The following is a 13,933-nucleotide window of genomic DNA, read 5'->3' as shown; positions in this document are numbered from 1 at the left end:
ACTGCAAATTTCTCCCAACATACACATTTTTGCAAAGCAGTTTTGTAATATACAGTGGTACCCTGGTTCTCAAACTCAATCCGTTCTGAAAGTCCATTTGACTTCCAAAACATCAAAAACCAAGGCACGGCTTCTGATTGGCTGATTGGCCCCAGAAACAATGTTGACAGCCGAAACGGACGTTCAGCTTCTGAAAAACGTTCGCAAACCGACCCTTACTTCCGGGTTTGCTGCGTTTGGGAGCTGATTTGTTGATCAACTAAGCCGTTCAGGAACCAAGGTACCACTGTAATGCGTTTTTATGGGTTATTTTCATTAATATATGCATTTATATGTATACATTACCCTAGCATGTGCATTTTGTTCTGTACATTACTTGACTTGCAAATTCAGAAAATTGTGAAGGTTGGCTACATACTGTTTCAGCAAATGAGAATGAGGCAAGTTTGCATTTCAATGCAATCTGAATCAACTTTCTCTTCCATCCCCACCTATGAAAAGGTCAGTGAGAATGTGAGGAGTGAGCCCTGCTACTTGAAACTGCTCAATGGCCACTTCCCCCCAGCTGACACATAGCTGGCATTAACCAGCCTCCTTCAGACTGATGTTAATTGCATGTCATGGTGTGTGGTTGATGCACACAGCAGCATTAAGGAGTGGTAGCAGCCGCACACATGTTCTTGGTGTGTTTGGTAACCACAGGTACCAAATTCATGAATGGGGCTTCTGATGTACGTATTATGGGGGAAAGACCCAAGGCTCAGCCAGAAGGTAATCAAAACATTAACACAGAACTTTGTGGCTCTTTAAAGCTTAGCTGTTTTGTTTTGACATGAGATTTTCAAGGCTTGTGATTAAAATTTTAGCTTATTTGAAACAAAGTGTACATCGTTTTGACTACCCAAATACGCATGCATACACTGCAATTGAAAAATGCAATTTAGCTTGAGCAAAAATTTAGTTCCACTCCATTTGAGGATATGTCAACAGAGAAGAGCCTTGACTACTGAAAACTGAGTGCCTTGGGAAGCAGCATAATATAAAAGTTGGGTTAGATGCAGACTAAGTCAGGATTTTTATAACTTATCTTTCTTTGCTTATCAGCTGCCTCCTAAGATTTCATTTGCACCTGCTTTCAGTTCTCTATATGGTTCACAGATTAAGGTTGCCGTATATAGCTATTGAAGGAGTTGTGGGCGGAGATACAAAACAAGTCAACCGAAAGTTTAAGCAATTCCACCTGCTGAACCTGGTGATTTGAACCTGGTGATTTCCAAGAAGGAATTAGACTTGGCTATATAACTTGACACAGTTCGATTCATGGGTAGAAAGACTTTTCCAGTGCTCACTAAGGAAGGTATAAAGTCTCCTTCATAGACAGACTAGGGTGGTTTTTGTATCGTATTTGTTAGAAGTGTGATTGGAACTGATTCATCCAAGCATTTTATATTATAGAAAAACACAGCAAAGATTTTTTTTAAAAAAAACCCTTCATATCTACCTGACAAGGGCTCTCAAGTGTGCAACCAGAACAGTGTAATTACATTTTGTTTTGCTTTTGTGTTTTTATAAAATCAAAGAAAAACGTCTTGCAAGGCAAGCACGAATCGGGTAAACTCTGGAGCAAAGAAGGATTTTATGCTGTCATCATATTTCTGAGCATCTTTGTTATCATTGTGACATGTCTGATGGTAAGTCTGTTTCTTTACATTTTCTTTAGCTCATGCTTGTCTCAAAAGCCCAACCGGCAGATTTGTGCCAGAAGTATTTACATAATGCAGTCCAGTCTTTAACCACTAACAAAAAGCAATAAAAAATTATGCACAGCCAGACTTGATGTAAGCTGGGTGTTTGCATCTGGAACGACTAAAGCTTTCCTGCGGCTGACTCGAAAACAGCTTACGCCTCACATTTATTTTGTAAGGGGTAGAGCCCAACTCAAAGCATGTGTGCTTACTTACAGCCAGCGTTGCTGAGCTTGAGGAGCCCTCCTGAAAAATCAGTTAAGCGTTCTTCTCTATGGGGAGAAAGAGTAGAACAGATGACATCCAGCCCATCGGTCCTTCTACTAAACAGCTGATTTGTGTGTACTGACTGCTTTTTGGAGGGGGCTTCACAGATGAAGGCTATGCAGCTCGACTGGTGGAGAGAAACCATGGGTGATATTTTCCTACTCAGGGTAGAGCTATTGAAGTTAGTTCTTAATTAGATTCAAAGGCTCTACTCTGACTAGGACGTGCTAAACACCACCCTATGCAGCACTCTTTGCATAGACCATTCTTCATTCAGCTGGGGGGCGGGAAGAGGGCAGAGGGTAGATTAGGAGCCCTTTGAAGGGAAGTTTTTGATGTTTGATGTTTTACTGTGTTTTTAATATTCTGTTGGAAGCCGCCCAGAGTGGCTGGGGAGGCACGACCAGATGGGCGGGGTATAAGAAATAAATTATTATTATTATTATTATTATTATTATTATTATTATTATTATTATTATTAAAATTATTGAATCTACTGGTTCAAAGTAGCATCAGAGCTTTGTTATGGTTAGTTGCAGGTTGTTTGGGGCAATTAAAGTGAATTAGCAAATATAATAAATATATAATAAATAATAGTAATGAAGTATATCGTCAAATGTTTATTATTCCTAACTGCTAAACACCAAAAATGCCTCCACCTTTTCATTTATGCTCATGAAATAAAGGAAGTTGGGGGCAGGGAGCAGGGAGCAGAAGTAGATTTTTCTGTGCAAGGATAATGCAGTTCTCGTACACCAAACAAAATCCTGGGCTACTAATTCTTTAATTGAAAATGTCTGTTTTTTGCATCCAGTTCTGGTTGATGGATCTTGAGGTTCTACTACTAAAAAAAGCAATGTAGATTCCACATGCCTGAAATCTGCTGACTCCAGAGCTGGGGGGTATTCATGCAAAATCCTTTGTATATATGTCCCTTAGATGGATTGGAGTGGTTACATTTTAGGAGTATTTAAGAGTTAAATGGGAACCTAGATTGTAATAAATCTATAGATTCTGTGGGTCCTGGTGTGGGAGTAAGGTCCATTGAACTGAATGGAGCTTACTACTGAATAGACAAGCATAAGATTGCACTGTTGAGAGGTATGGGACACTGTGCAAAATTGCTGTTTGAAGGAAAGGATCAATCTTTTGATACGTTTTATACATTCTGTCCCAATGTTTCTTTTCTTTGCAATAATTCTGGCTCTGTTACTTCCTACTATATCTCATTTATCTTTTTTAAAAAACCAACTGAAAGGATAGATATTGGCATGAAGATGATTCCCAAAGAACTCTCAGCTGCAGACAATACAAACTGAGGTTTATTTACAGGAAATGCTGAGTATTCTGGTCTCATCCCCACCATACATTTAAAGCACATTCCATGCACATTTTAAACATGTGGCTTCATCCCAAAGGATCCTGGGAAATGCAGTTTACCCTTCACAGAGCTACAGTTATTAGCACTTTAAACAAACTACGGTTCCCATGATACTTTGGGGGAACCATGTGCTTTAAATGTGGGTGTGGCCTCTTTTCAAAAGAATCTGTAGCACAAAATGCTCATTTTAAAACATTGCCACTGACATTCTTTGCCGTTGACTGATGCCTCGTTTAATCCAGTTTGTCTCTCTCCCCCCCCCCCACACACACACACCGAATTTAAGATAAAATCAGCTCTTCTCTCTGTTTTCAATAGGTCCTGTACCGACTGAAAGAGAAAATACAATTTTCGGTGAGACAAGATAAGAACAAGAAACAGGAAATACACCTTTCATCCATCCCACTGCAGAGAACTCCGCCTGAGTACAAGGCAGCAAACAGAATGGTCCAGCCCGAACCGGCTCCTAAAGCTGTGAATGTCATAGTAGATCCGCAAGGGCAATGCGCTCCTGAGATCAAGCCCACCCTTTCAACCAGCCCATCGCCTTTCAAGATCAAGTCAGTGGGGCTTCAAGAAAGGTAGGCTTACACCTCTCCAGATGCAGTTTGCCATTCTTCCCCTTTGCGGTTATAAGCAGGTGAGACAAGTGATGTGGCCTTGCAGATGTTGTTGTGCTCCTCCTGCTATCAGTCCCAGCCGAGCAGGAGCAGAGATGATGAGAGCTTATTCATTCATTCCATTTGTACGCTGCCCATCTACCCAAATGCTCTGGGAGTTTTGCTCCAGCAAGATGCAGAAGGCCACAGGTTGCCCACCCCTGCTATAAAGGATGTTATTTTCTGAGTACTTCAGAGATTATAATTTGCACTTAAACGGCCAAGTATTGAAATAATGTTTGGAATCAGTAAAGGTTGGAAGCTTCCGAATATTTCCAAAGAGGAAAACAAACATGCTTTGAATCCTCAATGTGATCTTTTTGGATTGAGTGGTTAATTTCATCATTTTGCTTTCCTGTGTTTATGTCCTGGCCTCGGTTGCAGCACATCTGCTGGAAAGCCATCAATTAGAAACATACCTTCTAGTGCAAGCACTTTTCATAAATCATCAATATGCTGCGCAATGACTCTTGTTGGCTAAAGTGCCTAAGCCCAGCTAGCAGACAAAAGAAAGATGCAAAGAGCATGCAGGCAACAGAAGCGAGGCGGGAGGGTGGGTGGGTGCTCAAAAATATTGTTATTTAAGAGCATTGCTGTTTAGGAAGAACAGATTCCTTTTAAACAACAACATCTCACCAATAGATGCATTTTCATCAAAGATATGTCAGAAATTGCAACAGTGTACAGGATGTGTTCTGAATACTTAAAAGGGCTTCCCTTTTGCTCAAATAAAGGAGTCCTGCTGGTTTCTCTGTGCAATAAAATAGTCAACAATGAAGAAAGGCCATTGGTTCTCAAGAGGGAAATGGAAATTCTACAGATATGCCCAAGTTGCATGGATATCTGTACCTGGATGGGGAACCGTAAGCAAGTGATATATGTGTAAGATAAAGGTAAAGGGACCCCTGACCATTAGGTCCAGTCGTGGCCGACTCTGGGGTTGCGGCGCTCATCTCGCTTTATTGGCCAAGGGAGCCGGCGTACAGCTTCCGGGTCATGTGGCCAGCATGACTAAGCCGCTTCTGGCGAACCAGAGCAGCACACGGAAACGCTGTTTACCTTCCCGCCGGAGTGGTACCTATTTATCTACTTACACTTTGACGTGCTTTCGAACTGCTAGGTTGGCAGGAGCAGGGACCGAGCAACGGGAGCTCACCCTGTCACGGGGATTCGAACCGCTGACCTTCTGATTGACAAGACCTAGGCTCTGTGGCCAGCTTCCACCAATCAGCTGTTTTGGAGAGAGACCCAATCAATCAGGAGAAAGATGGGGAGCTGGCTTTGGTACCCCATCACCACTGCCTCTCCTTTCCCTGCCAAAGAGCTAGTAAATGGAGATCTGCTAAGTTGGATTAGAACCATTATGTATTTAGTGATCCCAAAGGTTCTTTTGAGATCTTGAAATCTGCACATAAATGTAGTAGTCTATCACAATCTCTCTGGATTACTGAGCTGCAGATAGACACAAATTTTATTTAAAGAGAACAGAGTATGATCGCTCCCCACACCCCTTTCAGACGTCATGTGGTTTTCTTCCTCTGGAGCAACTACAGTTCTGGCCAATTCATTATTTTTACAAGCTGGAGAGGGATTATTAGCAGGCCCATGCCCTAGGTATACATGCTAGAGGCATAAATCCTTTTGCTTATAAAGGTGGCCCCTTTGACATTTGTTGAAAACATTGCTATTATTATCATGTTCATAAAAAGTAACAACATAAAGTGTTCTTCAAAGTGCCCTGCTTCCTGCCTCTCCACCCCAGATCGGTCTTAAAATATAGCTTAGGGTGGGCTTTTGATCCTTACAGAACATTTTGCTCCCCTTAACACACTTCAATATGAAATAGCACTCTGACAAAGTCTGAAACAGGTGTACAGAATTCTAGCTAATATGGGATATATGATATGAGCAGACAGATCTCTACTGCATTGTTGAACAATTCATACCTGAATTGGGTGGGGAGCAGCAGAGAAGCGAATCAGGTGTCAGTGTGAAATAGTTTTCTCATACGTGACATTGTCTGTGCGGTGAAGAAAAAAGGACATGTCTGCCCCCCCAAAATGTGTACTATGTTTGCTCCCAACATCTCTCTCAACCATTCTCCATTGGTGAATAAGAAAATAAATAGCATTGGGAAGGAGAGATTTTTTTGGGGGAGGGGTGAAATTCTCATGAATGAGGTGCAGGGGTTTAGATTATTGTAAGCTATCCTTATAGTACCTCTTCAAGGTAGGACATTTTAGCATCCCACACATTGCAGATGCAGGCTGAGGTGATGGCGACTTGCCTAGGGCTCCTCACAATGCAGTCCTACACATGTCTACTCAAAAATAAGCCCGATTGAGATCAATCGGTTCGACTCCCTGGTCAGTGTGATGGGGATTGTCATTCGTCACCAACGTAAAGTTTGAACCAGGAACATCTTGCCCTGAAATTTACATTCTCAGACAGTGTGTGAGACAACCAGACAAATACTGATGTCTGAAAAATCGAAAGTAGGAAATATCAAGTGGATATAATCTGATGGACAATCACAGTCCCAACACAGTATCCTAACTATTTTTGAGCAGCTTCAATGCTGTGCAAAATGCCACCGTGAAGCACCATGTACAGTGGCGAAAACATAATTAATCAGGATTGTGCCACATCTTTCATTATACTACCAGGCATTAGTTCTTCTAGAAGCTTCCAGATTATTAGCTATATTTTGTGAGCTCACTAAATTCACTCTGGAGTATTATTTAAGTGCATATGGTGTGGGCTGAGAACTTGCCATAGAGTTCTCCCTGGTGTAGGCATGGTGCTGTTGCTTGATGGATAGTGACATCTAGCGGAAGAAGATAATATTGTCAGTGGATCTTCTGTTCCATCTGTTACAAATTCTTGTAAGAGTTCATTCGAGAAATTAGAATGTGCCCCCTGGTGGCAATCCTTCTGCTTTAACCAGCTCAGTAGTCCATTTGTATTTCTCTTTCACTATAGTGTGGCCTAATATTACTATCATGAGAGAAGTTACTGGGTAGTAGCAATCTGGGGGAAGGTCTCTTCCCCCCATGTATGTGTATGTGTTTGGGGGTGTTGTTGTTGTTTTTGTTGTTTAGTCATTTAGTCGTGTCCGACTCTTTGTGACTCCATGGACCAGAGCACGCCAGGCACTCCTGTCTTCCATTGCCTCCCGCAGTTTTGTCAAACTCATGATGGTAGCTTCGAGAACACTGTCCAACCATCTCGTCCTCTGTTGTCCCCTTCTCCTTGTGCCCTCCATCTTTCCCAACATCAGGGTCTTTTCCAGGGAGTCTTCTCTTCTCATGAGGTGGCCAAAGTATTGGAGTCTCAGCTTCAGGATCTGTCCTTCCTGTGAGCACTCAGGGCTGATTGGGGGTAGTGATAATTTTATTCTCTAGTGTTCACAGAGAAAATCTGGCATAGGCAATATTGATCTCTACACAGTGAAAAAGAGAGCGGATAATAGGATGCATGCCCCACTCTTCCTTGTAATTCTAATTAGATTATCTAAATACCACAGACTGGTGTCATTTATGGGTTTAATCCTCTCGCGTTTCACGTGTTTTTATTTTTCAAACACAGATGTTAATGACTGAGGCTGCAATCCTAACCCCACTTACCTGGGAGTAAGTTTCATTGCTCAGTAGGACTTTGAATAGACGTGGGATTGTATCCAAGGTTAGTGGACCCATTGGAATTAATGGACATGACTAACTTAGGTCTGTTAATTTCAATTGATCTACTCTCAGTAGAACTTAGTTGACTGCAACCCATTATTAGGATTGCCCTGCAATTTGGGGAAATCTGTACTGGACCTAACAGTCAGGGGTCCCTTTACCTTTATATGTTACAATGTGGGGAGCAGTGCTGGATTTACATATAAGCTAAACAAGCTATAGCTTAGGGTCCCACTCTTTTGAGGGGCCCCCCAAAAAGTAAAGGGGAAAAAACCTGGATGTACATTTCCAAAATATAAGATAAAAAACAAATAAAATAAAACCTACATACAGCAACAGTGTTTTATGTTGTGTAGGCACCTATTTGTTATGTGCAAATGGCTTTAGATACCTATTAGGTCCATACATTACCATATAGCATATATTCAACACAAAAAACAGCGAGAATTTGTTGTTGACAAAGGACAGCTGGACACATAGAGGGCCCCATTACCTTCAGGAGCTTAGGGCCTCATCCAACCTAAATCCAGCCCTGGTGGGGAGCCCTATTAATGCGCAGACATGTGCAGACTCTAAGCACATTCGGTTCAGCAGGTATAGACTAGGCTGGAAAAGGCCACCATTCACCTGTGACAAGCTATCTGCTTTTTCAAATACTTCTGTGGGGAAAAAGCAGGGCCTCAAGTGTTTCTTCCGCTCTCATACCTTTTAGGTACTGATAAATTCCTTCCTTTCTAATATTTAATTAATTGAGCAGAATTGCTGGCTTAAGTATCGCTGCTTGTGCTATTTATAACCTAATTATTATTAAACATTTCCTGCCTTTATGGTTCAGCATTCTGTTAACGGACTTTCGGGCATTGTGTAGCTCTCTGCAATTTGAATAATGAAACCGAGCCAGTGTTTGTGGATGGTTTCACAAGCATGAGAACCTAATATATATTTACAGGAAGGGATCTGGAATTTCCTGGCCGAAATACACAGCTTTGCATAGATTTGGAGGATAAATTTACTCCATTGTGTTGAGTTGAATATGCTTTTCTTTGTGCTTAATATAACCCTTAGGCATTTGCTTTCAGGGAAATGTCAGTAACAATTGTTTAAAGCAGAAGCTTGGGATAACCCCCCCAAAAAAGTTGTTTCAGAAGAGTATTTCAAAGATTGGACACAATGGAGGGGAGAGTGCTGTGGTTTAGTTATTTATAAAAATGTTTGTATACCACAGTTTCATTTGAAAATTTCAACATGGTATGCAACAATTATAATACCATAAAAAGCAGCACAAAAGGGACCCCACCAGGTTCCTATCAATGCCCAATGCCTTAGCCAAGCCTATTCTTTCCTTAATCAATAAAGTTGTGGCTTAATTCAACCCAATACCAGTCTCCTATGACATTATTGTGGCCCTCCCTTCACTTGCCATAGCCATTCTGCACCTGTGCCGGCAATTATAATACCATTAAAAAAAACAAAAATTAAACTGTATCACCAGCTAACTGTTATTGGGGTGGGGGTTCAGCGTCTGCATACGTCAGGCAGCGAAGAAACATTTCCAGCAAACATTTCAGAGTTACTGTAGAATACATTTGCTGAATCTCTGTTGGAAGAGGATTCCACAGGAGTGGGTCAGTAACGCAGAAGGCTTGGTTTCATGTTGATGTCAAATGAGCCTCACCAAGATGGGGGGCAACCCACGATGCTTTTGCAGATGATAGTGATTGAGCTGGGATTTAAGAGTTCAGGCAGTCCTTAAGGTGCCCTGGTCCCATGGAGTAGATCAGGGTTTCCCAATCTTGGGTCTCCAGCTATTGTTGGACTACAACTCCCATCATCCCTAGCTAGCAGGAGCAGTGGTCAGAGAGGATGGGAATTGTAGTCCAAAAACAGCTGGAGACCCGAGGTTGGGAAACCCCAGTTTTAGATCATTCATCTTGAGTATTGAAAGCATGAAGAGGCAACACGTGTACTGGCCCCACTCTCTACAATTTGTGCATTTGGTGGCCTTATGAAATGCCCCATGTGCAAAGAGATGTCCATGCCTAGGGCTCCTCCATGCAAGGGGAGTCTCCTGACTAGACCAGGATTCTTCTTCCCATGAAACAGCCAGATGTGAGGCCAGTGGATGCATGTAGCTGATATGCATGACATCAGCAGGGGTCATGCTAACTACTACAACTCCACAAGCCCCTCACACATGTTTTCAGACCTTAAGACAAAGTAATTAGAAATATCGTAATTTAGGGAAGTGAATTTAAAAGAAGCTATTGTTTTGAGTAGGCATTTTCTCTTACTGATTCACAATGCAGCTATGTCAGTCTGAGGGGAAATGGAGAACAAACATTGGGCTAGTATCTTCAGGGCCGAAATACAACTGTTTGTGACAGTAAATCAGGAACAGGGAACTTGAGGCTCTGGAGGTGTTTTGTTGGACTACAACTCCCATCAGCTGCAGCCAGCATGGCCAATGGTCAGGGATGATGGGAGTTGTTGTCTAGAGGGCCCCACCCCTGCAGTAAATATTCACAACAGAGACTTCATATATTTACAACAGGAAGCTCTTTCCACTGAACACAGAGCCTTGCCTTTTTTGTTGTACGCTGCGGCCTATACCAAAGGAGATCTTCCGCCTTTCCTAAGAAACAATGTTCAAAAGAGCTCATAAACTGTGGTGGTTATATTTTGGATTAGACAACTCCCAAGAGACACTCAGTTTTTATGACAATTCTACCTACAGCATCAGCACCTCCAGAGTCAAATAAATCTGCAGTTGCCACCACACTGAGACAAAGCCTTTTATGTAAATTAGCCCAGTGTTTTGTTTTGCTTTTTTTCCTAAGAGAAGCGTAAGCATATTGCAGGCTCACAGCTCTTATCATGGCTTGATTCTTGTTACAGTCGTTGCTACTGGTTTTAGCTTGTACACAGGAAACTGCAGTGCCAATCAATATCATTCCCAAGGTGACAGGAAACCTTCTTCAGTCAGTTGTTGATTGCGCTTGTCTTTGCTGCACCACCCAGTGCATTTATTCCCTTTGGCTGAACTTAAGACAGATTAATCACTGGCTGACATCTGGCAGACAGTTTTGGTAGCTTGTCAGTGATTTGTCTCAGTGGCTTGTTAAAAGGCTCCTTGTATTTATAAGTGGCTGGGGGTGAGAGGAAGGGAAGGATCAATAGCTTAGACTGCAACTTAGGGCCCACTTATCTAGGAGTAAGCCCCGTTGAACTCAATAAGTCTTATTTCTGACACGAGAGCACTAAAATCATTTTCAAAGAGTTTAGAATTTTCCGTGCCCCCAACATTTTAGGAGGATGGATAGTGTCAGTCTGTGGCTATGTAGCATTAAGAAAACCAGGGTGTGTGAATGCAGTTAAATGCATGTACAAATTAAAGAATTGTTCAGTTTGTATTGGTCTGCCTTGCTCACTTGAAGCTCCCAATTGTTCCTCTGAAGCCCCACCCTAACCCTCCCCACAGCCATAGCTGTCAATTTACAGATTTGAAAATAAGGGATCAGCAGCCAAAATAAGGGATTTTCCGAACACAGGTATGTTCAACTTCTGAGCCCCTCCGAGCCAAAGGCAGAAAGCCCAGCCAGTAGCCAAACAAAGCCTCAAGCGGTGGTTCCCACAGTGCAGCAACCCAGCAAAGGGGATGCAGCAAGGAAAACCACCGTCACCTCTCCTCTGGGAAGCGCTGAGCAAAGGCGAGTCCCCAGGCAACACGGCCGATTTGATTGGCACAAGGCATGCAAGCTTCACCCCCCCAGTCGTTCTTAGACTCCTTATTGGGTGAGCAACGCAGCCAAGCAACACAGTTGGAGCCTCCCTCCTCCCTGGCAGGGAGGGAGAGGAGCTGCTTCCTTTGAAACCCGGGAAATTTAAGGGACATCATCAATAAGGGACAGCAGCAGGACACAGAGCTGGGATAAGGGACTTTCCCGCCAAATAAGGGACGGTTGACAACTATGCCCACAGCTCGTGCAAATAATGGTCTCATCAGCTTTTGAATGCAGAAAATCCCAGGTACAGCCCTGGGATTTTCCAGGATTTTCCCAGCATCTCCAGGCAAGACTGAGACTGTCCCTTGTCCGAAACCCTAGAGAGCCTCAGAGTGTGGACACTGGGGAGCTAGCTAGACCATGGATCTGACTTGATATACGGCAGCATCCCTGGTTCTTCATCAACCAGGCTAACGCCAGCCTTGATGGCAGGCTGTATGGGGAGGGCAAGCCTGACTATGCACCTCGGAAGATGCATTGCATACCGGTGTGTTCTGCATACAAAGACATGATTCCTTGTGGAATCACTGTCAGCAAAGGATACTTTTGTCCTTGCTGCACCTGAGAGCACTGTTCCAGTGCTTTACCTTTCCATATAGGAATGAACGGCAACCAGTCACTTAATACAAGCAGGCAGTAAAAGCATGCACTCAGGGCCACTGCTAATGTGGTGACCCCAGTCATTGAGAATCAAGTCCTCTCCTAACCACACAGACTGATTTGTGTTTCTTGTGCACAATAGATGGGGAACACTCCAACTCCCAGCATCCCTGACTATTGGGCCACACTGGTTGGTGCTGATGGGATAAATATCTGGAGGGCTATAAAGTCCCAGTCCCTATGCTAGAGAGTGATGGACCAGCAGGAGAGCAGGACAAAATGTTGGGAAGTTGATAGGGGTGTGGATGTGTGGGTGTGTATACACACACACATACACATACACACAGAGCGAGAGGCATGAATCTTGGGGGGAGGGTTTACTGCCAATGTTTCATCTGAAAGTATGGTTTACATGATAACATTCCAGTTTGATGGTGGAACTAATTGACAGGAAAAGATGGGAGGCTGTCTAAGCGTTCAGTTTTGAACAGTCAGTTCCCGTTGCTCAGCAGCACAGCCTTATCGAGGGAAGTACAGGAGTGAATTGGCAGTACTTTAGAAAGCCTGATTAAAAGAGGGAAAGCTGAAATTGCTCTCATGTCAGCTGTTTCCCTGCACAGGATGTTGAGCGATTCCTGTCCCAACCAGATACTGATTGCTTAAAACTTAAGTCTAGAAGTACTTGTCGAAATCATTTCCTTAATTTTTTTTTTTAATTTTATTTATTTTGAGATGATAAAGTCTGAATGAGTGACTTGGAGTGTGAAGTTGGGCATTGAAGATGCTGGGCAGTTCATGAGACATAGAATCAACAGGGTTGAAAGGGAGCCACAAAGATCATCCAGTTGACTCCTCTGCCAGTGCAAGAAACCCATGACTACCACGTCCCTGGTGGGTGACCATTGAGCCATAGCTTTAAACCAAGGCAATCTGTGTGGCCCAAGTAAAACAGGTGCCTAAGTAATGTGGTCCCACTTCCCTTAACCTTTTTGTATGAAGGATTGCCCCCTGGCATAGGCTAACAGGGACACATACCTTGAATAATATCCTGTCCCCCTGCTCACGCATTTAACTAACTGGTCAACAAAGTCCCATAAAGAGTGGTTTATTTAATTTTAGAATAGCCCTATAATTGTCGGTTTTCACACAGTCTTTTGCCCATAAATGCAACAAGTAGCTTAAGCAGTCAGCACTAAATCCTGCGTCCTGTCCCAATTAACACTCGGTTTCAAGATAAATTTTTAAGTACAAGCAAGGCCATCCATCCATCCATTTCCCACCTTTCTTCCATCATGGAACCCAAAGTGGTTCTCAAATGGTCTCCCTTCCAGGTGGATTCACATATGCATGTATATCACTGAATTTATCGCAGTTGTCCTACACATGTCAGGGGTGTTTAAAGGTGCCTGTATGATGTCCTAAATGTGTTCAGCTGTCTTCCAAGACAGAGCTTTTTTTCTGATAAAAGTGCAGTGGTTGTGAATAGTGTATGCCTGGACATTACTAGGGTTAAACCAGCTGGCGTTTTAGTGTATTCATGCCATCTGAATTAATGGGGTGGTTAATTAAAAACAACCACCTGGCCTATCTCAGCAGCAGCTGGCACATGCCACCCTAGGCACACAAGTGCTTGCACAGTGTGCTTTTCACGTTCTGCTCTCTGTGATCACTCTTCATAGACTGGCTACCCGGTCTTTAAAGCATGTTCATGCCACACTCTATACATGATGCTCTGTGTGCTTTCTTCTATACAAACGTCACACACAAAGAAGCCCTATGGAGCTGTTCCTATCAAACTAAAGTGCAGCATGCATGC

At 42.9% G+C, this 13,933-nt stretch overlaps 1 protein-coding gene across 2 annotated transcripts in view; it reads left to right on the top strand.

Annotated features, from left to right (window-relative positions):
* Nucleotides 1-13,933, top strand: part of PTPRR (protein tyrosine phosphatase receptor type R) — a 114,846-nt gene that overhangs the window by 78,678 nt on the left and 22,235 nt on the right. For both annotated transcript variants that reach the window (XM_028746956.2, XM_028746957.2), the window contains exons 5-6: nucleotides 1,581-1,691; nucleotides 3,712-3,974. In XM_028746956.2, the coding sequence (XP_028602789.1) occupies nucleotides 1,581-1,691; nucleotides 3,712-3,974 (374 nt within the window). The remainder of the gene's footprint in view (nucleotides 1-1,580; nucleotides 1,692-3,711; nucleotides 3,975-13,933) is intronic.

This window comes from Podarcis muralis, chromosome 10, assembly GCF_964188315.1.
Source record: "Podarcis muralis chromosome 10, rPodMur119.hap1.1, whole genome shotgun sequence".
Taxonomy (NCBI): Eukaryota; Metazoa; Chordata; class Lepidosauria; order Squamata; family Lacertidae; genus Podarcis; species Podarcis muralis.
Note: the sequence above shows the minus strand (reverse complement) of the source record. Positions and strands in the feature narration are given on the sequence as shown.